At 37.2% G+C, this 25205-nt stretch overlaps 1 protein-coding gene across 3 annotated transcripts in view; it reads right to left on the bottom strand.

Moving 5' to 3' along the window:
• The window catches only part of AFG1L (AFG1 like ATPase), a 65288-nt gene extending 42961 nt beyond the window's left edge, over positions 1 to 22327 (bottom strand). For 2 of the 3 annotated variants that reach the window (XM_080342170.1, XM_080342172.1), the window contains exons 1-5: positions 22216 to 22327; positions 15623 to 15846; positions 6351 to 6402; positions 5622 to 5723; positions 4109 to 4239 (exon numbers count right to left, since the gene is read on the bottom strand). In XM_080342170.1, the coding sequence (XP_080198296.1) occupies positions 4109 to 4239; positions 5622 to 5723; positions 6351 to 6402; positions 15623 to 15846; positions 22216 to 22321 (615 nt within the window). In that variant the 5' untranslated portion in view covers positions 22322 to 22327. The remainder of the gene's footprint in view (positions 1 to 4108; positions 4240 to 5621; positions 5724 to 6350; positions 6403 to 15622; positions 15847 to 22215) is intronic. The other variant, XM_080342171.1, reaches the window with a different exon arrangement.
• Positions 22328 to 25205: the final 2878 nt, after the last annotated feature.

Below are 25205 nucleotides of genomic sequence, written 5' to 3'. Positions count from 1 at the left end.
AACCATATGTAAACACCAGTTTCCTTGTTGCAAAGATTTATTCTAAGTAGTTCTATAGAACGCATTAATATGGATTTTTTTTTCCTTTTTCAAAACCAAACTTTTACATAACCATTAACACACCCCTCAGATTTGCACAAATCTGATCACTAAGATCTGATACTCCAACAAGCATGTAGTAATTCACAATTGTACTCTATGTCTAATGTATCTGCTTATGTGCCTACCTACCAATAATTTATTTCTTCTGAATACTAAAATTTAGGAACTTTCCCTGTTCCTAAAAAAACAAGACACATAAGGAATCAGTATACACATGCCTTTTAGGAGTAAATGAATTTCCTGTATCATAAACCAAACCTCATAGGCAAGTTTTAATAATGTATTACATAAATCATTTTGTTACAGACTTCTTTGTTTAAAAATACTGTAAGACATGATACCTTTAGAAAATAGGAATTAAACAATCAATGTCATTCTCTTATTAATGAGAACTGTTATTTGATGTTGAATTCTGATGTTTTCAACTCCATTACAAAAAAAAACCTAACTCTTGAAATGTCTGTCAAAAAGCAAGAGCCATTTTGAGAACTGGGATGCAAATACGAGTTATTTTATCTAATACAGCTTAGGAAAGACAGAAAATTGTTAAAAGGTAAAGCAGGTAGAAGACAGTAACTAAAGCATTGTCATTTTTCATGTTTTTACTATATCCAGAATACATTGCAACAGGAAACAAAAGCAAAGGCGACAAATTACCAATATGGAGAGCCTGCTAATGGAGAGAATTGAGAAATTTCATTAGCATTTAGGAGAAAAGATTTATTTTATGACCTAGTGCTGCTTTCCATTATGACTCACTCACTCAAAAACAGAAAAAAAAAAACACTAGAAAAAAACACTAGACTAATAGTTAATTTACATGTGTAAGTGCCTGATACTCAGTCATCCACTGATTGGTACAGTTCCACGTAATGAATGACAAACATAAGCATGTATTATCAGTAATTAGTATAAGCACAAAAATAAGAACCTAATTTTTGTTAGAGGCTTTTAATAGCATGCAGGTTAGTAAAAACTACTTAAATTGTAGTTTGCTTTAAGTCCAAGTGGTACCAGTGGTATATGTAAAGACTAACGCTGTATGATCATCCAGTTTACCAAGAAGTACAGATTCTGTTTTCATTATCAATACTAACATAGGTTACAGTCACACGCCAAAATTAGACTAATTACCTGTGGATAGTTATTTGATCACTAAACAATAACTAGTCTCTCTCTTTATTGTCCAACCTACGTGTTCTGAAACATTAAAATTATAATTACAAATGGATTATTAATAATTCTAGGGTTTTTCTTCAAAATGAGGACACATTTTTAGAATGGCTTAAAACTTTCATTATTTTAAAAAAGGCTTTAATATTTACAGTAAACTGTATGACAAAGATCAATAAGAAGTAGCTATGCTTTAATAGCCAAGAGCCTGTGGCTCAGGAAAATGCCGGTGAAAAAATCTGCTTCAGAATGAGCAAAGTCGGAAGCTTAGTGCCATCACTAAGGTCCTGGCTATCACACAGTATTTACAAAAAGAAGCATTTAAGACATAGTAATTATTTTTTAATACAATAGTTTGGAACACACAAAAATACGTTTAGAAATACTAGAATATCTTTCCACATCAATCCAGTCACTGGTCCACTGATTCAACAGTTCTCTAGGCTTCCCAGGAAGATTCACTTCAGAATACTTCTGTTTTGCTTTAGCCCACTGTCACCCCTGGCAATGCTCTTGTCTTTTGAAGTTCTGCACTTGGTCTCCTCTGAAATACGAGCATTAACATTACTGTTTGCTGCCCCTGTTACGGTCTCACTCCCCATGTGTCTGATCTTCAGATAAATAAATATTTTCATTTTAGTCTCTTTTTTTTTTTACCAATGGGTATTTGAAAGCAACCTGAAGCGTTTCAAGAAAATCTCATGAGTTTTCTGATATTTGCTGCACACACAACTGTTTTGCCAAAGTAGTACAGAGCCAGTTTGACTTTCCATCTGTCCAAACAGACAGTAGCTTTGCCTGCAAGTCAGAGCAGTGTATGTTCTGAGTCTCCAGCTCTTTTGAGTTTCATTTTAACCTGGCAATACTTTAAATATGAGTGAGTCAGGTTGCAGTGAAATGTAGATCTTATCTCCACTAAGGAAATGAGTTACAAACATCCTGAATTAGATATGGCTCTTTATTATCAATGTTAATTATGTCAGCACATGAACTGCTCTTCCAGTCACTGTACTATTTTATAACTATTTAAGCAAGTTTCTTATCCCAAATTCAGTGCTTCCTGAAAAATTTCAGAAAGCTGGGACTCCTCTACAGTAGGCAAAGCCTGCGTAGCACTCCATCCTACAGAAAATCAGTCAAGAGATCCAGTTATTGAGAAATCTGTGAATTTAGGACATTAGTATACCCAGAACAAGTAGATTTGAAAAATCCACATAAGAATGCGAAGTCCTAGATACGCGTTTTAAAGTACTGGGTGTTTCAAAACGACAGACCCAATTTGAAGTCACTATATATTTGAAATTGGGTCCATCTTTTTGAAACACCTGGTATACTTCTTGTATTACTTTCCCAACCATGACCCACCAACAAACCAGGTGATTTTTACAACTAGAAGTGATTGATGTACCTCAAGCAAGTCAGCAGGGGGAGCAGGCAATCAATTTGGAAACAAAAAATACCAGCTTCTCCCTTTAGCATGTGGAAACATAACAGTCTGGAAACACAGCAGCACTAGGATATGAAAGCAGTGGGGATTTTTTTATACAGAAAAGCAGGTATTTACGCTAATGCATGGTACAGCAAATATGCCTCCTTCTATCATTTGAGCATTTGATAACACGACAGTTAATGTTCTTCCTTGCCCTCTCCAAATCTTCTCATCTCTTCATAGCATAAACACAACTGTCTCTGTGTTTAGATTTTATACTGCAAGTTTTGGAAGCTCAGCATTCACGTTCACTACAGAAAGCCCAATTTAATGATCAAACAGCAGCAAGTGCAATGACACCACACATTCTGAAACCACAGATCAAATGACTACACCTTGTTGAAAAATGCAAAAGTAACTTAAAACAAAAACACCTACTAATGTACAGCCACAAAAATCCCCTCCAGGCAAGCTGATCATAAACTGGATATTTTCTCAGGTGCATAGGCTCGTAAAATAATAGCTAGGTGATATAAATTGCTCTATTTCAGTAATGTATTAATTTAAGAACATAACACAGACAATTTACACTTCATGGATTATTCTTTTACTATTGGTGATTTGAGGACTAACACAGATTTGTTCTTTTCTTGCTCTGGATTTTCTGAGTCAAAAAAATCTCAGCTGATTAGAGTTGCCAAATACCTCTAGCCTCTCTCCCAGAAATGTTTATAAAGCAATTCCACACGTAAATTTGTGAAATGCACATAAAATAAAATTCACAATCTGTGTAAAACAAATTAAACAACCAAGTTATCTTGGGCAACGATCATTTTATGTGTTTTTTTTTAATTTTTATATTCAATTCAATGAAAGTTTCTTAAACTCTTAGCCACGTTAATATAATCTGGCACTGACATCCTAAAGACTCCAATAACTCTAGAAAAAGATTTCGGTTGAATTTTATATGTTATATCCATTGTCCTTTCCATGAGACAATTCTGTTGCATTATATGAACTACAGCAAAAACCTGGCATGAAAAGCAAGCATCAGGTGACCACCCTCCTGGGCACTGTACAGACCCAGAACAGGATGATGGTTCCTGCCCTGCAGGACTCATGAGCCTCTCACCAAACTCTAATACCCCTTTGTATGGACAGTAACAAGACTGGTAAATGAAAACACTATAAATGGACTTACACCACCAACTTGCATCTTATCTCCTGGAATCAAAAAAACACACCATCTTCAAGACTGTGAAATAACTGCTACTATTCTAATACAGTTCACAACTGACCAGTGGTTCAACAACTATATTAACAGTAGGAAGAGTCACATTTTGAGATTAGAAGTAATTTTTTGAATTTTCCCTTGAAGCAAATGAGTAATCACTGACTTCTTACCTGAAATTCATCAAAACATAGGAGAGCAGCCTCTTCACTTATTTCCTCCGCTACTGGTGCAATTGGGTCATATGATTTGGCCATAAATCCTGCTTTTCTTTTTGGCAAGTTCTGCTTAAGGCGATGTATTCCTGAGTTGGAAAAAAAAAGGAAACGAAATAACAATTTTTTCTTTTTCTAAGATGAGGAGAACAAAATTATTTAGCTACGAAATAAAAAGTAACCCAGTGCAGTCAAAATAAGAAAGATTCAAACTTAGACCAGTTTCAAGGGGGCAAAAGAGTTTTCAGCTGCATCCAGGCAACTATTAAAAGCTCATCAATTCTGTTATTCGTATTTTTTTGTTTAAAAATATGCATAAACTAATATCAAAGAACCCTTGAATGCTACTATCAAACACCTATGCTTTATTAAAAAAAAAATGATACAAATAAGTTTTATCTTGCTCCAATTCATGACCTTAGTTTCAGTTTCACTTTGTAATTTGTCATTTTCTGTCCTAATCTTCTCTCTGAGTATGAAAAACCCTTATGGTGTTTACAAATCAATGGCACAGTTCTGTGTATTGCATGGTCTCATATGTAGAATGCTTTTAGTTAAAAGAACTCAGACACAGCAACACAATTATATTTTAAAATGTAAAGATTATTATACTGGCACAAAGTAAGATTATTGCACACAAATTTCACTGTCTCATGGATTGTATTCCATCCGCCTATAAACATCCCAAAAACAAAGATCCTACAGTAAGAAGCTATCTTCGCTAAGTGCAAATAACAAGAAATACAAGCAGAAAATCTCAACAGTGACTCAACGATGACAGAAAAGAGGGCACTAAAAGTGGCAGAATTTGTTTGCACAGATAAAAGCTTCCCAAGAAAAATGTAGCTGTCACAATACTTGTAAATTACACTATTATTTAACAATTTCACAGTATTTTAAGGTCATACAATTTAGAAACAGAAGCAAATTTTAACATACCTAAAACAGTACTGCCATCAAAATGAAATGACTTATTCATCCTGTTAGAAAATTTTCTGTAACTTAGGATGAACTTCCTTCTATTATTTTTTCCTCTAAATTACTGACAGTTATTACTAAGTAATAGTTCTCATTCTCCTTCATATTTATACCTGATTTAGTTTTTGCTTATTCACAATGCAGATTGAATTTAACCTTTACTGTTTCAGTTTTAGCAGTTGCCTTCTTCAGACTGTGTGTAAACTAACTGGTAACCAGAGAACATTTAGTTAAGGATTTAATCCTAAATACACACCCAAGTTTTCTACACAATCAGGTATATCTTTAAGAAGAGATACTTAAGAAATAACACACAATTAATAGGTACTCTGGTATGACAGACAATGCTAAAAATCCTATAACTTCTCTCCTATTTTTTACTTTTTTTTTGGCTTAAATACTTAAAGTTACCTTGATACTCATGAATGAGACAGATTTTTTCACAGATACCGTATTTTATAAAATTCATGTGAATATCTGTGTCTGCACTTACTCTGGTGTACATCTAGCATGAAGCCATGAAAATGGACTCTCTTTTTCCTTTCTACTTCTAAGTGAGAATAGAACATGTCCATCACCATTGTCTTTCCTGTGCCTTCAAATAAAAGACAAGAAAACCCCACCCAACAGGTAGTTAGTTTAAGAACAGTATGTACTGATTACAATAGTGATTGTTCATTAGCTCTGAACTAATGAAACTATACTCTTTCACAGAATAAGTACAAGATCAGGCTGTTTGCAAAGAACAGTTATATTTTCTGTTCAAAAACCTGGAACAACTGCATTTTTATTTTTCTGTTTTAAAATTTTGATCCATATAGAGATAGCACAAAGGTTGCACAAATGGCTCCATATGCATCTGGAAAACATCCTTAGTATTCCCTCTTGAAAAGTGTATTTTCATGCTGCATTGCTACAATTAGAATACATACATTCTCTCTATGACCCCCTCAATTACTTCCCAAATGCTTAAAGTACATTCTTAAATACTAGTGAGTGGGTAATGTTGGAAAAAACTATAAATTGTAATGTAGTTCAATCCAACAGCTTCTAGAATTCAGAGTGTAATTGTATTAAATACCATCATAATGTGGAAGAAAAATAATTCTGGAAAACTCAAAGCAATAATGCTACATAAACACGAAGCTTTAAGACACTTCAGAATTTGAATAAATATGCATTTGGAGAAAATTCCATTGGAATTGATGCAGCTGAAACTTACCAACATCTCCATAGACATAAAGACCTTTTGGAGGTTTGTTTTTTGCAAAAAGCTGCAAATCAAGAGAAGAGGAATAAATACAAATTTAGGGTAAAACAACAGCAAGCATATTGCTGTGGTAAAGTAAGAAAGTAGCTCCATTTAACCATCAAAGTAGCCCTTGCTAGCAAAGTGTAAACATGAATAAATCATTAGCTCAAACCAGTAAGTAATCTTACATACATGCAGGGTTTAGGGGCTTTTTTAGATCATCGTGAAAATATCCCCCAACCCCAGATCTAGCACACATGCTTTTTTACCAGAAGACATTAAAAAAAATATTAAATGTTTCCCAATCCATCATAATAAAAACAAACCCTTTCCTTCATTAAGCCATTTAAACAAATAGTTCTAGGAAAAATTAATTAAATAGTATCATAGTATTCATAGATATATACTCTCTGTATACCTATTAAAGCAGCTCCACTCAAGATATAAATAAACCTTTAGCATATAGAAAATCAGTGTTGCAAAGCCAGTGAGCATAGGAGATCCCCTTCCTCCCCACTTCGAATCCTCAATGCAGAATTATCTCTGTTCTAAACATTATTAAAATCAATACAGTCACAGTAAAAATATGTACCTATATACATGCGACTGTGTGTTTATATACATATATATACATGTTAAAAGGTTATTTTCAAACTATGCCTTTTATAAATCATTTTTTCAACCGAGTTATGTTTATCTTGAATGAATACTGCTTAAGAATTTTTAACCTCTTAACATTAATCAGGACGTACATTATGACACCTGATGGTTTATTCTATTTCACCCAAATGGATATTTTAATGGGAAAACTTGCAATAACACCAAGACTTTAAATTTGAAACAGTTCTCCCCCCTCCCCAATATTTTGCATAGACACTTCCAAATTTAATTTTAAAAAGAAACTGTTTCTAAAAAACTGGAAACCTTAATACAATCCTCATCAAATCCATGAACTTGAATTGATATCCACAAAAACACTGCAGAAGAGTATTTGGTTGTTTTAAAGTGCTGTGCTTTCACAGTTCTATGAGCTGAGCCAAAACAGCAGAAAATTAAAATTGCAACCCTGCGGACTCATTTGGAGCTTGGTAATTGCTGAACAACTTGAATCTAAAGCACTTTTCAAAATACAGTGCCATGTTAAAGAAGTGGAGGAGTCAGCAGCAAAACACTAATTAAACATGAAAGAAAATATATGACCAAAATGTAGACAGATAATGTATCGAGTCTATAGTACCAGTTTATTCAGAAAATATGCAAGCATAGCTCTTATATAAGACTCGCTTATAGATTTAATTTAGAGCTATATTAATAAGATGATAAAAAATGTATATCATCAACCTGTGGCTGAAGAGGGTTTCAGACGTTCTGAGGCCGTTCCATTAACAGACAAGGCTGCAACTATTTGCTAGTCCTTTGAAAGCATCGCAAGACAATTTAATTGATAAACATTTTTCAGTGTGTACTTTAAGACCTTGTGCTCATTAAAACTACTGACATTCAAAGTTACACAGCAAAGAAAGGAGAAACGGAAAAAATCCAAATTAGAGAGACATTCATAAGAATTGCTTTGTTTTTAACTTGAGATTAACACACAATTTCAACAAGATAAAACACTATCATGTTAAATTTATTACATAAAAAGGCTATATTAATGCGATTTGCAGTTTCACAAGGAATGACACAAAGCTAGGAAAACAAATCAATGTTTAGAGTACTTCCTTACTTGTCTTTGTAAGGTTATACAAACAAGTAGCAATGCCTACATTTTAATACCATTTTTTTCATTTTAAAGTGTTCATTAATTATATTTAACCACTATGAAGTTCATCTTTTTAGGCATACTTCATTCTTACTCCAGTTATTACCATTTCTAGAAGACTTGTTACAGAGAAAGGTTGGGTTGGGGGGGGCATGGTGTGGGGTTTTTTTTGCAACTTCTGGTTGAGGTGTTTTTATTTGGTGAAGACAACAATTTTTGAGTGATATCTAATTGCCAAAAAAAACACCAAGGTATAGATACTGTGGCAGATCCAAACACATCTGTTGAAGCTGATCATCTCTAAAAGCAAATCAAATGCCAGAAAAACTCTACTCCTATTTGGGCAATTGAAGAATTTTACATGAACTTCTGCCAGAAGTTACACTATTGATACTTTTAGGATACTCACTTCCCCAGTCAGGTTTTGTATAAAACTAATAATTATTTTTATATATTCTTGGGTTGTTTTGTTGTTGTTTATTTGGTTTTAACATTTATTTTTAAAAAGTAAACTCAACCAGTAGACTTTAAATATTGCAAATCACAAGCTATTCTGCGTAAACATAAAACAGATTTTTTTTTTTTTAATTATTCTCACTCATCTTCTGAAGACTGGAAGTTGTATACGAAAAAGAGCAACTTCTACTAGTATTTGTGATAAAATCCAATCAGTTCTGTTGGTTCACCTTAGCACACAACAAGCAGCCAGGCAAGAGCACTATGTGGAGACAAAGAAAGCTCAAGACTGATCTTGGTTCTATTGAAACACACTACAAAAGAACAAGATGGGGGGAAGATCTAACACAGATTACCATCCCATTACCCTAAAATAAGAGTAGTCTTGTTTAGTTCTGGGAGGGAAGGAAGAAAAGTGGGAGACATAGGAAGACAAACTAAATGCATGAGCTTCTCCCTGCCCCTCACTTCTATATTACCCTGAGGTATATTTGTGGTCTCAGTAAAATTATGTTCATTTCATTGACAACAAATTTGCTTTTGCAACCATGAAAAGATCTAAGGATGTTAAAGATAATACTTAAAATGTACAAATCAAAAAATAGTAAGGGAAACACAAAATTTGAAGGGGAGAATTTAGAAATCTTTAAATGTATATGTATACATTTTGACACCACACCTGTCAAATCCCTTCAGTCCTCCAAGTTTCTTAATTCTCATAACATTATTTACAATAACTTAGGCATAATTTAAGTGCCTCACTGAGTTTCATTATCATTAGGACATGCTACAGAAGGAAACTTTTCTCCTTTTATAGATCTGTTGACTTACAGACTCTTCTTTGAAAATCATTCATATGCTATAATATTACAGTTCCACAAGAAGACACACACATCAGCATCCCCAGATGCACAGAATTCTCTATTATAAATATGTTTTACACATTTCTGTTTCAAAACTGCATGTTGATTCTATCATGTCAATGTTTTCTTTTTCGTTTAAACTTCAATCAACCAACATCCTACCTCATCTAAGGAATTACTATATATTGGCCAAAACATCTCCTTCATTCTGACAATTGCGTACTCTTTCTTAAATATCTTGAGTTACGTACAACATCTTCACACCTTCTCCCATACTCCCTGCCTCAGACACCAGAAGCAAGCAACTCATTTCCTGGGAATATTTAAACACTCACTGAAGAAACTTCTAGGTGAAAACACATGTCAACAACTAAGGTGGTTAATTAAAATATGCAAAATTCAAGAGACATGTCTCCAAACAGCAGATTTTCTTTCAAACACTAACAAAACTGCCTCTCTCTCCCACTCTTTCAGACTTCCTTTTTGGTTGCTGTTGTAGCTGAAGACATTTTCAAGGTCTTGAATGGTGTTTACTATCGTTCATACCTCTTTTCAAAACATGACCTCACTTATAATTGAGCTTATTTCAAGTCATTAGTACAGCAACTCAAGAACTCTTAAGATGTCCCAATTGGTATTATTTTGAAAAGCTGGAGATCTGAAACGTCTATGCAAACTCTTACAGCCTTGAACTTCAATTCAGAGGATCTCAAAATATCTCACCATACAAGGCCATGCTTTCACCAAGTTGAAGATCAAAGTCATTGTTTAAATTTGAGTAATAATTTTCAAAAACAGAAGCCTGCTTGGCTTGCAGCAGGACTAATTGTTTTCTCTCCTCAAATTCATTCTAAGCCAATGCCCCCAAAACCCTACATCATAAAAAAATATATAGCTTTAATATCACAAAGGAAATGCCTGGTGTCATGGTTCCCTGCCCCCCCAAACTATTGATTTCAGAAAGCTTTGGCCTGTGAGGTAATGCAAGGCTCTCAGATAAACACTGAAATGCTTCTATTGTACCTGATATAAATATTTGTTCCCCAATCCTACTTTTAACATATTTTCAGCGAAGAAAACTATTTAGATAGAAAGTGACAAATGAAGAACTAAAACCAAAGGAGACCATTCTTGTAAAGGTTCAGAAGTATAAGTTTCTATTTCTGAAATAACTGTTATTTTAGAATAGGCTTCTGCAATTCTATCACAGAATAAATCAGGCAATAAAATAAGGAATATCAGACTACAGAAGAGGCTGACACAGAGAGAGGTGCCTCTCTCTCTTCTCCCCCCTTTTCTTCGCTGTAACCTCTCAACCACATTCTCTTCAATGACAGAGCCAGGAAAAATGAATATGCTTGAAATGCCAAGCACCATTACTTTTTATTTCTAAAAAGCTGACAGTAGATTCTTTTCAATGCAGGAGATTTCATACTAAAAGTAGGTTAGGCAAGTTGCTGAGAAAGCATCCTGAGAAAGCAAAAGGTCAGTCTATAAACTACTATATGTAACTAATTAAAGTGTTTGACTTATTTCCAAAAGGTCCCTAAGTAAAGCCCTTAGATCATTTAGAATATATAAATTTATTTCATTTTCATCTATTAAAACCCAGTAAGTACAAAACATTAAGCAAAACCAATGCAAATCATTTTCTCATAAAAACAACTGTTAACACCTACAGTGTAAGGTTTATCTTTTACTTCACAGCACATTCAAAGTTACAAAGTAGGAGTTCTTCATGGGAGAGGACTGCCAATGCGCTGTTCATGAACATGGGATTTACCTGTGCCCTGTATCACTTGTACCTCCTGGAGACATCTACCAGTTACATGAACTACTTCCACTCATAAGCCTACACAAATCCTACTAAAGCCAAGCCAACTCTAGAGTGCAGTACTTACCAGCTCTTCTTGGCATGAAAAGCCTTAGTTCTACTCTTCAAAACTGAACCAGGTCTGCCACAGCATTCCTACTCTGCAAGTCCATGATAGAAAAACATATATTTTGCTTACTTACAAAATTCCTTGACAGATGCAGACATATGAAAAGCATATGATGGCACTGTCTACAGCTGGTACTGTGCCTGACGGCTATGATTCTACCAACTACCTGTTCACAGCTGTGACTCCTATTATATGGAAAATCTTCATTAAGGATATTGATTACCACTTTGCTGACCTGACCTGTATTAGAATTTAAACCATCTTTTATTTGGAAATGGAGCTATGTCTGAAGTAGGACATAACTTCCTCAAAGATAGCAGAAGAGAAACAAATACATTATGACTTCTTCTCCATCTTGAATCATGATCTGATTTAACTACACAAGCTATCAAGCTTTAATAGATTTAAACCAAACTCACTGTTCTCCTCCTTTTCTGGGGTTCTGATGTATGACATGGCAGCATAGTGCTCAACTTGGATTATCAGTTGTTCTTAAGATTTCCACAGAGATAGCAAGCTCTAGAAGAAAAAGCTCAAACTGCAACAACACTTATGCCAATAACTAGTAGTTCTACAGCTGCTCTGCACTGATGGTGGCCTTAGTTCCCATGTATCAGAGAGCTATTCAACAATTTTTAAAAGCTGGTTTAAAATGAAATGGAATTGAAGCAATGCTAAATGAAAGAGAGAAGCACTTTAAAGGAACTAGTGAAAACCACATTCTCAGCCTTGAAAACGGCATTTGACTTTTTCCTTTTAAGAAAGTGTCAGTCAGTCTGGCTTTACTGCCATTAGCTTTGTTATACAGGGACAAAGTAGCATCACAATTTCCTAAACAGAGTAAGATTAGTATTTGTTCTCTGCAATAAAAACTTTCTTCCCTATTCGTGCTTCCCAACCAAAAAAACACTAAATAACAAAACCACATAATGCTTGATCTACAAAGCCATTACAAGACACCTGCTCTAACAACTCTAATGATTCAGGGCACCCCAGTTAACACAAGTCAGCTCTCAAAACTATTCTCAAAGGCAGTGCTTTAAGAACAGAATATCCAAATGCCAAAAACACTTTACCAGAAAAGATCAAAATGCTCTATCCCACTGATCCTCAGGTTTGACAGGAAAACCAACACCTTCATAATAACATTTTTTCTAAATAAAAATGAATAGAAGTCTGTCAGTGTGTCCAAAAGATAATGTAGGAGCAAGCCAGAAAACTGATTTCCTTTTAAGTGACTTCCTCTTTTACAGTCCAGGTACAGGGTTTAAAGACAATTTTGAAATAGTCAACGTAAAAGATTACAAGCCCAATGCCAACACTTAAAAAAGAAGCCCAGACAGACAAAAAAAAACCATTTCACACGGAGCATCCTCAAGATACAGAACTTTGGCCTGCTAGACTACACTTACCGAAGCAGTTTGGCAAGCTGAATCCAGCTTGACCTTCCTGCACTCATGCAAAAACAGTTCTCGTTTAGGCACGCTGCCATATTGCTTCGGATACCAAAGAAAAGCAGTAACCATTTTTGAAAGAGTAAATTTCTGCTTTTTATTTGGTACTTCCCAACCTGAATCAGGAGGCTGGTTTAGACTCAAGAGTTGGCCTACAAAAGGATCAAGACAACATGGATCCCCAGGCACACACTCACATACAATATAAATAAATGTTTTAAAATAACATAAATATACTTTTCAGAGTGTATCTGTCATGTTTACACTGTTTCTGTGTTTTCAATAGATTTTAATTAATGAAATCCCCAAAGTAAAATATATGTGATGAGCTGACTCACGAGACAGAACAGGCAAAAATATACCCCAAACCATTGTTTGGCTCCAATTCCCACATTAGAGTTAGAATCATTCAATGATTTAGGTTGACAGGGACCTCAGAGGATCACAGAGTCAAATCCCGTGCTTAGGTTAATGGCTTTCAGAACAGAACTTCCAAAGACACAGTCACTGCCCTCTAGGATTGGTCTTGCCTTAGCACTGCTTCCCTGTACTTCCTCACTCTCATGTTTTTCCTTGCCGAGTGACTGACTTCTTCTACTCCATGGAATTATTTCCCATTCAGGTTTCTTCTAATTGTATTCAAAGAAAAAAAAAAAAAAAGAAAAAAGAAGAAAAAAAGGCTAAAAGCACTCCTTCCTAGATATCTAGTCTCCTTTTTTCCATCATGAGGCAAGAAGACATTTACAATATTGCCAGTCAAGCATATGATTAGCAAATACATGATATCCAGCTACAAATATAAGTTTAAAGCATTTAAGGGATACATGAGGCAGTTTGATAAGCAGGCAAATGTCCCAGTGCTCTGTACCGTGTTACACTTGCCTATTTGAAACAGGCACACTTACTAGTATAACACAGGCCATTTACAGGTATAATACTTGTTCCCTATTCTTCTAATGCCTTAAAGCTAAAATACATCATAAGAGCCTTGGAGTAGTAACTTGTCATTTGGTGACTAAAGAGCAAAGGACAGCATGTTATGTAGAGACACCTGAGCCCTGTAGCTTTGGGCTCCCCTGATCTCATGCTACATCATTGAGGCTTGGCATGCAAATGTGGTAACTTGGGGTTGTAATGGGAACTATCTGGTTTGGTAACAAGTCAAACACACTTAGATATTTAGATTTACACCTATGAGATGAGGTGTGTTGCAGAACAGATGTTGGAAAAAGCTGATGTGGAGATTCACTAGCAGGATCTGCAGTTGACAGCATATATTCACTGTAAACGTGAAAGTTAACTTCTGACAAAAAATAAAACCAAAAGTGGTGTGAGAGAAAGAAAAATCAGAACACTCAGTGGCTGGCTGGGAGGAGCAGTGACAGCTTCCAGACATCCCCGCTTAGGTGTAGGGAGATGTGTCTCCAGTACAGGCAGGAAAAATGAAGATGATGACAGCGATAAATATTTTGCCACGCTTTTTTCCCAGCATTATACTTCTATTATCATCAAACTCAGACAAACATCCTATTGTTGTTGTTTCCCCACCACCACATTTTAGACTTTCTGCTGACTGGAGTATGTTAATCAGGTTCAAATAAAGCATATTCACTGGTTATTCAGCTTCTGTACACATCTATGATTGCCTAACATTTACCAAGCATTTAAATGACTATGATGGACTTTGCTGGGCACTATGTTTGGTTTTCTGGGATATAAACACAAATCTACAAAACAAGAGGCAAGGAAAGCTGAGGGGGAATTCTCACACCAGTTTGCTTCCCACAAGAAGTTGCCATAAAAACACTATCAATATTTGCAGGTGCAAGGCCACAAGAGCAACAATCTGAGAATAACAGCATGAGAACAAGACATAAAAAATACTGCCACGGAAGCTCTAGAAAACACTATGTCAACAACTTCAGGGACAAGTTACAGAGCTACAATAGAGCAGGCTATTAGCATTATTAACGCTAAGGCACTATGGTTCCCCAAGGCACTGAGCAACAGCAATATGTCTGAATTTTTGTTAATACTTCGAAAAGGAGCTGTAATGCCCTCCAAAACACAACTGGGATGCAGACCACACCTCTGCCTTCTTTCCTTACCTCAGCTGGAGACTAAAAACACTGGAAAGAATGGATTTTCTTTTAAAAAAAAAAAGTCATACCTGACCTATAATGCTAATATAATTATAATTAATAATTAATATAAATAAATAATAATTAATAAATAATAATTAATAAATAATAAATAATAATCAAATATTAATTAATAATTAATAAATAATATAAATAATAATAATATATTAGCAAAGCTAAATTGTTTAACTTGGATTACTTAGACTCTGATGGCTAATTTCACTTATATTCATGGAAGTACTGCTAGAACACAAAATCTCAGTGCTCAGTATGTGTAACCCAAACACACGTGTTATACCAGCACTAGCGAGTTAAAACCTAGTCTAGGCCCCTCTCTACTACAGCCAAATGACATTATGGGAAAGGCACACAATGGACACATCCAAAATCATATCAGATTTTCTTACAGAATTATTTCAATAATATTTAGTTTGGTTGTTTACAGAGTGCCACTGTAATTTTACAAACCAAAAAGAAAGGAACATGATCCAAACATGAACAATAACCTATCTGTAAAGACTCAGCTGCAAAAATGAGATTTATGTTAATGACAGAAACTTATGTACTTTAAGCACATTCTTCCGAGCAAATAGAAATGCAAAAAAAAAATTTCTAAATCTCACCTTTGAGAGAAGGTTTTTTGAACCAATACTGTAGCCTTTAAGGCTCTCGTGCAACTTCTGCAGGTGCTGCACAACTCTTCTTTGTTGCTCATCATTCCTCAGCTCTTCCTGCTTAATCAGAAAGTCATAATGTTCTAAAGGTCCATTGCAAACCAATAAGGCTCTGGCGTTAGCATCCGTAGGAGTACCAGTGACTGTCTTCTCACCTGCCTGAGCTGTGTACGCTGTAAAATGAAAAGTATATTATTAATAGAGGAGTTTTGAAAAGCATCCTCTTATATTCATAAACACACATTTTTAACAGTTTACAGAAAAACATATATACATTACTTACCTATACAAACACTAGAGTATGTTACCCCATTTTTCATTAAATCAACTTCTAACTTTAGCAGTAAACACCTCTAGTAGTATGTTTTACCATTTTTTATTAACAAGCACACACTAAAAAGCTGAGAGTTGGTGAAATTTGGATGAGTTGTTGCAAGGGAAGTTTTGACTTTTTCCCTGCAAACTGGAGCAAAATCATTTAAAAATTCCAAAGTGCATTTCACTGAATAGATTAGTCCTTTAGAGAGTGGTAGCTAAACTAGGCAGAAAGAATTTAAATGAGACAAACAAGAGACCAAAACAGGAGTTCAATGAGCAAGCTGAAAGAGTCAAAGACCAGACTAAGCAAGGCAAAAGCTGTGAAGCCCTGCAATGCCACAGCCTGCTCTGCTGGCATTGTCTTCTGCCTAGAAGAGACAGGACTATGCCCAAGCAGGAATTCTATTTATAAAAAAAAAAAAAAAGAAAAAAGTCAGAATTGCTAGACACAAAATAAGATATAATTAGGAAAGAACATTCAGGATTACAAAGGCAGCTGGCTAAATCAGTAATATCACAAACGTAACTATGGAACACACTGAAAAGGTGTTTAATGTCTTCTTTGATTGCACCATCATTTAAAAGGTAAAGTATAATCGAGAGTAACACAATTTATAGCAATGATGAAATAAATAGATTTGAGTAGGAAAAATGCAATAGAAGCATACATTAATAAACCCTGTTTTACTCAATACCGATATAGTTCAACCTGGAACACACTTTTCAATTTTCATATCATATTTCATAGAAGGTATGAGCTAAGTAGAAGAGTAGATGATACAAAGACTATTTGTTAAACAATGAGCCACAACCCACAGAGAAGTTCTAACAGGCACAAAAAGAGTTTAAAATTGTTATAAGAAACATAAAATTAGTATAGCTATAAAAGAGAAGGATAAAACTGAATAATTAAATCAAATTGTTTATTTATTGCAACTAACATATTTGTTTCTCCAGAACAAGAGTCACCATTTACATCTGTTCCCAATAATCGCATCAAATTCTCCTGCCCTGAAGGAACTGACTTACTGCTATGAATTAAAAGTGATTATAATAGCTCATCCCTAGCTAAAGAGATCACATAAAGAAAGTTGAGTTTAAAGTCTGTTATTGCAAATATTTGACTAAAACATTTACAGAAGACTAAAGAAAAGCACATAGCTATCTCCAGATACACACAAGGTACTGAGAACAGGAAATAAACCTTAATAACTGCAATCAAGGCAGTGAAATCTACTAGCTACATTTATACAGTCCTAAAATTACATTTGGCCCTTTGAAGGCAACCATGAGACTGATGTGGCCACTGGGGAAAATGAGTTTGACACTCCTGGTCTAGAAGCTGCAAAACTTTCATTGATGGGAAGTGAATTTTAAAAATAAGTTTGACAAAAATCTGTCAGGAACAGGCCAGTAATACCTGACCTGACTCCAAAAGGATGGGAAAAAGGCATATATGATCTCTCAAAGCTTCATCTTGTTTTGAACCATTCCACTCCCACAAAAAGTCAATCTCAGTCCTATGATCTCTACTTCTGAACTATCTGTGCCTTTGCAATGCATAGATCTGGATGGCTCTGAGAGCTCCAATGAGAAGGACAGCCAGTGCCTCATTATACCTAAAAAGCCACCAGTTCCTACTGTTTACTACAAGATCAGAGGGAGGGGAGAAAAAAAAATAAGCTGATATAGGGATAAGAAAGGGTTTGTGACTCATGACCTTCCTGGCCATGGACAAAGCACACCAGTAGGACTGCTACTGGTGTTTTTTTTCTCAGGTTACGTGTACTTAGAGCTAACCATCCCGGGAGTGGAAGAAAATACTTCATCATTAACAGATAACGAAGATGGAGAGTGATGACAGAGGGTGCCACGGGACAAATTACTCACTGTTCTCCTAAAATAATATTGAACACCAGGATTTAAATGTGCCGGGGGTACACTATCATACCCTACCAGGAGACAGTAACTCGTGATAAACTCAAACTTGTAGCTGCAAAATAAAGGTATATGCTCTTTAAAAAGTGTGTAGAGGTTTTAGAGGTATGTCACCAGAAGACAGCTTTTCAAGTGATAAACTATTCTAAGAAATGGGAAAAAAAAAAAAAAAAAGTGTGTTTTCCATTCTAATCCATACTTTATGGCAGAGGTTACAAAATCATTTGAACAACTATGCTTTTATAGTAATCTGTTCTCAAACTGATTAAAAAAAAAAAAAACAACACCCACACTTTAGAAATGTTAATGCATAGCAGAGGAATACCAGGCAATTGCTTTCCATAATTTTACATCAAGAAACTACTGTTAGCATAGGAATCTCCTATGATTCAGCACCTTAATTGTAGTCCTACAGCCTTTTCCTCCATATTGCAAAAGATGGGTTTTCATTTCTCTCTTCCTGTCCCATTATCTAATCTTTGTATTACATAAACTGTTACTCGATTTTTATTAGCTCCCTTCTATCTGTCTGCAGTGTTCTACACACAAGTATAGAAAAGCACAGCATCCATTAGTTACTCTCCTAGTTTCAAACATAACAGTGCAAAACTGCAGACATGCGTTTATCCATAACCTATATTTCCCACCTCCATGGTACAGGACAGTTTTGGATATTACCACATTTAGCCTGACATCCACTGCTTCTTTAAGAGTCGCCACCAGGCTGCAACTTTTTAGTAAATTCCTGTTCCTAAAACATACATATATCTCACTTTATCTCAAGCCATAAAATTAGTTGCTTGTGTTTGCCTTTCTGCTCACCTATCCAAGGATCACAGACCAAGCTGCACTGTGATACATGGAAAAAAGTCCTGCCTTGGAGAAACATGAGGGGACAAAATCACTAAAGCAACAAAGGACAAAAACCAAAATAAACCAACAAAACACAAACAAACAAAAACCCACCACACTTATTAATGTAGAAATGCCTAATGAAAATGCCAATCTGAAATTCTAAAAGATTTCCTTTGAAGCGGGGAACTTAAGACATCTTCAGTAAACTTGCATTAACTTTCCACTGCAAATACAAGTGCCTACATAAAAATACAAAAAGAGAATCTGTTCTTCAGAGACCTTCTGCTCTGGAAAAGAGCAGCAAATAGAAAAATTAATCAGTGTGTTGTTGAGTTTTCCCACTACCACTTAGAACTGATGTCTGAGATGACACAGGAGAAAGGCATGTGAGTTTCAATGACACCGCTTATGAAAGCAACAGTCACAGCTGAGGCAGGCACCAGAGTTATTTCTGTGAGAAGGCAATCTGAAATGGAAGCTAAGTTGAGGCATATCAAAAACTGATCTCAACAGCAGCCAGGAGGTTGAGAGCACAGAAGGCTAACCAAGATAAACACAACTCACCCTAGTAATCCTTGCTTTTACCTGGTAGTTGGATTTCATTGTGTAAGGTTTTGAACTGTGATATCCAAAATCTATCAGAAGATAATTCTGATTACAAAAAGCCTGCCAGGTCCTTGTCTTCCCCGTATTTCAGGGCTTAGGAAAAGAACCTGGGCTTCCCTTACATGAATTTTGTCTTTGCTATCTTTCCATGACTGCAGAAACTGACATATTTTAATTTATTAATCTGTGAGTTTTCAAGGAATGCAAAAAGACTTCATATGAATTATTCACCTCTGGGAGAGAAAAAATGTTGTACATCCACAGATGAATTCAAATTTGGTCTTCAAGATCTCTTACAGCCCTCAATCTAAACATCTTTTAAGCATATGATTAGAATTGTAGACTTTTAATAGGATGAAAAAGAAAAAAAGAAAAACCATGACAGAGAGATAATATCCAGCTAAAGACGCAAAGATCACACAAATGGAAATGAACTCCTTTTATTGCAAAAGGTAAGTCATGCTTCAGATTACAATATTCACCTCACTAGAGGGTCACTCACAGACAGTACACATGAAAATGTGTATTATTAATTCTGGAAACAAAGTTGAAACAACTTTGAAATTAGGGGGCATTTCTATCAACAGGCAGATGGTGGTACCAGAGACGTCACTAAACTCATTCATTAAGCTGATAGCATAACTGCTGCAAAATCTTTCCTTCTTAGATGACATCACAGTGATGGGGAAGGTCAATGGTGGAGTCTTATAGCCTCAAAGGTTATTTTCCTGCAGGAAAATGGGAGTGAAGGTTGCAAAAGATCAGAAAATACCTTTTTTTTTTTTTTTTTTTGCATCTTAGTACTTGTAAATAATAATAATAATAATCATCATCATCTCATATTTTATTAAATATATGTGCAAGTTTTGCAGAATCAGTCTAAAACAGGTAAACAGCCCCGTAGTATACAAGAATTTGGAGGAGTTTAGCACATGCATTATAGTTAAGCACAAGTAAACCTGCAAAAGAATGAAGACTTGGCATGTAAGCTTCTCAGGAAAGAGATCATATGTCATTTATAAAGCAGAAAATACATTTATAGTCCTGTAACACCACACAATTGCTCCTTTCAAAATACTTTACAATGCTTAATGAGATTAATGGGAGAGGAGACCAACTGAAAAAATTATTTACTTTCCAATGATTAATAGAATGCTTAGAAAAGCAAAGTCTGGGGAGGAAGGGGAGAAGAGGCTAAGTTATCTGCACAAATTGAACATGTTAGGCCAATATCATATGAAACAAAAACAAACAAGCAAACAAACACCCACACCTACTGAAATGAGCAGTTCAAATCAGAAGAGGCAACTTACAGCAAAGATACAAGGACTTGGACTATCCTCCCATCTTTGTCTCATTATATGACCTTGGATGAATCACTGAACCCCTGTTTAGCCTTCTTGCAGTCCATTCATTTGGGCAGTATACGAAGCAGTATTTAAGCTTCTAGAGAAGCATACGAGGTAGAACTAGAATTCTGGGGTTTTTTTGCATACAAACCTGTGACATTATTCTGAAATAAGATTACTTATACTATTTCCATGCATACCCCATTTAACAATCTGACCTACAGATTAAAGTACTAAAAGATGGAAAAGTTTATCAGTGAAATTACAACTTTACACAAATACTACTTGTTCAATTTTTTCATTAAGAAAAAGGTACAAAAGTGTGGGAAGCAAATCACAAAACAAAACAAAAAAACCCTATACACCAGTGGTCATAAAAACAAAAGTGTAAGTTAATTCAGTGATGGTTGCCCATCCCTGCAGATGTTTTCAAATAACATATGTAAGGACCACCTTCCCTTTGACAAAGAAGCTGAAGAACTATGCCTAAAGCCACAGGATCTATTCCAACAACATTTTTTAAACGGTAATCTGGTGGTTATAAAAAGCAACAAACATCTAATAAAAACACACAACAGTAATATTGAGGGTAGTGATTGTCTGTTTTTCTTTAGGAAGTCTAAACATTGCAGAATCAAAATACAGTGTGTGTATGTGAACATTTACCGATCCGATGACTAACTTTCAGACCTTTGGGACTCACCTGACATCAAGTGAAGCCTCACACCTACCTCAGACTGGCAGCAGATGAGTAACACTCACTAACAAAAAAAAAAAGAGTTCTGCTTCTAACCTAAGCCTCAAGTTACTAAAACCTAGCGCCCCATAAATATGTGTATTACAGTGACTTTTTAAGTAAGGCTGCCAGACAGGGCTCAGCTCTGTACAACGGAGAAGGCTTACAGCAGAAACTCCCCGAGCACAGTGAAAGCTCTGGCAGGATGCAGCGCGCTCACCGCCCAGCGAGCTCCCGACACGGCTCACGGAACCCCTGTTAACCGGAGGAAAGCGGCATCGTTACCTCGGGTAGCCCCGGCGCCGTTCACGGACCCCCATGCCGCTCCGGCGGAGCCGGGAGCCGACTCCCAGCCCCCGGTCGCGGCGCCCGGGGCCGCGGGGCCGGTCCGGGCGGACAGGCCGCCCCCGGCCTGCTCGAGCGGGGGAACATGAGGACACGGGCAGGGCACGCCAGGACGGCGGGGCCGCTGCGCGTTCCGGCGGCTGCCGCCTGCTCCACTCGCCCGGCCCTGGCAAGCCCCGGCAAGCCCCCTCCCTCGGCCCGGCCCCACCTCCGCCTGAGGGGAGACCCGCCGGGGGAGGCGGCTCGCCGACCCCCCGGCCGCTCCACAGTGCCCTGCCTGCCTCCCTCACTGCGCCGTGCCCCAGCAACCTGCCGCTCTCCTTCCCTTCGCCCGGCGGCGGGCAGGGCAGGGCAGGCTGCGGGGCCGGCGAGCCCCCTCCCGCGGCGGCACTGACCTCTCCGCAGGGCGGCGGCCCGCACCGGTAGCAGGCGGGCGCCCCGCCGCACCGAAGCCCGCAGCAGAGAGCGCGCAGTAACCAAGGGCGACACGGGCGCCGCCATCTTCCCGGCCCGGCCTCTGCGGCGGGGGCGCGGGGCGCGCTGGGAAATGGAGTCCGGCCGCCCCGCGGGGCGGCTGCCGCGCCCCCTCGGAGGAGCCGGGGCTCGGCCTGTACTGGGCGAGTCGCTCCAGCCGGGGGCCATGGCTCCTCTCTCTCCGTTTGCCCCTCAGGCCATGCCGCAGGCCGTAGGTCAGCAGGCGGGCAGCGAGCAGAGGAGGCAGAGCCGCCCTCTCCACACGGCCGCTCTGCACAAATCGAACTTTACAGACCCACCAAGTGCCAGGCTGGTGCCATTTGCGGTACCTTACTGCCCCAGCCACCCACTCGAATTTTCCTAACAACTCACTTTTTGTCTCCGGTTTGTATCATGCTTCACCGTAGCTGGAGCTGATGCAGCAGCTCTCAGACCAGCTTGGTGGTCACTGAGTTTTGGCAACTGAATTTGCACTTCTTGATGATTTATAGCTTGTGTTGTTGTCTTTAAAAGTATAGACCATAAAATAAGGACAAATACTTATGAACATAAACCATAACAGTAAGATACATTAACATAAAAGCAGATCAGAGAATCATAGAATCATTTTGGTTGGAAAAGACCTTTAAGGTCATCAAGTCCAAACATTAAACTAACACTGCCAAGTTTACCACTAAACCATGTCCCTAAGAACATCATCTATGCATCTTTTAAACACCTCCAGGGATGGTGACTCCACCACTTCCCTGGGCAGCCTGTTCCAGTGCCTGACAACCCTTTCCATGAAGAAATTTTTCCTAATACCTAATCTAAACCTCCCCCAGCACAACTTGAGATGTCCCTGAAGACAACACAAAGTGTAAAGGCTGATTCGGTCCTGTACAGCCAGTGTGTGCCTAGCACACCGTAACCCTTGTCCTTGGCAAGTATTGGTTGACGTGGGGCTCCGGAGAGCTACTCGGGAGAATGCCGACCCCCTGCCTCATTCGGTAGGTACCCAACTGTCTTATCCAAACACCTCCATGGTGAATGTGATGCTCTTTTTGCAGAAAGTCACAATGCAAAAAGCCTCCACTCCAAGGGAAAGGCATTGGCACTGGGGAATCGCCAACTGGAACACTCACCTGTTCACTGGTTGGGCGTCTGTTCCCATCAGAAATGCAATGAAAGGTCAGGAGGAGGCTTCAGATGCTGTCTGCCAAGTGCATTGTGCAAGAAATAGATAACAAAATGTCTGCTCATGGTAAGAACACAAAGGAAATGCTTTAACTGACTTGTTGGTTTTGCAACATCAGAATTCTCATGACTTACACTAGCATTAAATTTCCATGCAACATGAGAAAGCAAGCAAGTAATTTTCACAGACTATTAATCAACTTTTTTTTAATAAGAGAATAGTAAAATGTTGTATCAGGGCACTATAGAACAGTTTGCAAACAAAAGTTTATTATATCCTGAATAGTATTGCTCATTTTAAAAATAATGTTTATGATCCTGAAAATATTAACAGTGATTCTAACATGATTCTAACATGTTCAGCTGGTTTAAAATAAGTGGCTGCTCCAGATACATCTTCAGTGCTATATACCTCATTAAGTAGTGAACCAAAGTGCCAATTTATCACATCTTAAAAGAGCTGTTTTCAGTGCATTTTCTTTCATCTTTCCTTTATTGAGCATTTATTGGTTTTGACTCATTCTAGTGCGTTATAGCTATCAACACCTGTGCCCACTTAGGAATGAATTCCAGTACAAATCGTAGTGAATTGAATAGATGTCTCAAAGATGCATCACAATTGTTGCAATATTTTTAGAAACTCAAACAAGGAAACAAATAACTTCAGTAAAAGTGATTTAAATAACAAATAACTTATCTTTATAAACAACTTATCTCCTTGAGAACAAAGAATAAACAAGGCAACAAGAGCCGTTTTTTCTTCCGTTATTAACTCAGATCACAATACGAATGGGTGAAATGTCAAGAATAATTGGAGAAAATGACAGCATAATCTTCAGCAAAAACATCTGATTTATTTAAATTATCACTGTTTTTATCTTAACCATGTTATGCAAGGCAGCATAGAAAAACTTCCAATTTGAGTCTGTTCTGACATCTTCTACCTAAGTGAATAAACCCTCTGCAATGCTGTGAGCCTCCTGTACACTGGCAAACTCTGAACTGCCTCTGTACACAGCACTGAACATCCCAGGAACTGAATCTCCATTAGCTGTAAACACTTGGCAAAACCATATTTTGGTGTTAACTTAAACAAATAGGACTTTCAAGTATACTTCTGTGGATTAGTATGGTTAATGTCCTGTAACAGACAAAGATCCATTCTGGGGTATGTTTGTAAACTTAAATCTCTGTACCTGTCCATTTGCTCACCTCCAAATAAATGTGACATCGCAACTATGTAGAAATTAAATGGAAACTTTTTCAACCCAGCTGCATTATTAGTCTGGCAGCTAGAAAAATGTATAGGTGGTCTTTAACAAAAATTAAAAACTGGGGCACAATAAAAGTCCTCCAGAGGCCCCTCTAGCTTATGGTGCTCTAAACTGCACTCCCAGAAATGCTGGAGTGCTGAACCCTATGAGGAAGTATGTGTCCAAGGGTCTTTGGGTCTCTGCCATACTCTCTCCGAGATTCTGCAGAAGGAGGGCAGACTTTACCTGTGTGCAAGGCTCCAAGATATTCCCACCATGTGAAACATCTTTGGCTCCCAAACATAAATGTACTCGTGATAAAAAAACCTGACCATTCAGCCTACAAAAATGGATTTTTTGTGGCTAGTTTTCATCAACAGAGTTTCCACCAAAAGCCATTGCCCTGGGATTATGTCAAAACACTCTGGGGTAAACTTGATGTTAACCTCCTCTATTTTGAGATAATCACATATGCTGTAGTC

The sequence above is a fragment of the Nesoenas mayeri genome (assembly GCF_963082525.1).
Source record: "Nesoenas mayeri genome assembly, chromosome: 3".
Classification (NCBI taxonomy): Eukaryota; Metazoa; Chordata; class Aves; order Columbiformes; family Columbidae; genus Nesoenas; species Nesoenas mayeri.
This window is presented reverse-complemented; position numbering and strand designations above follow the sequence as displayed.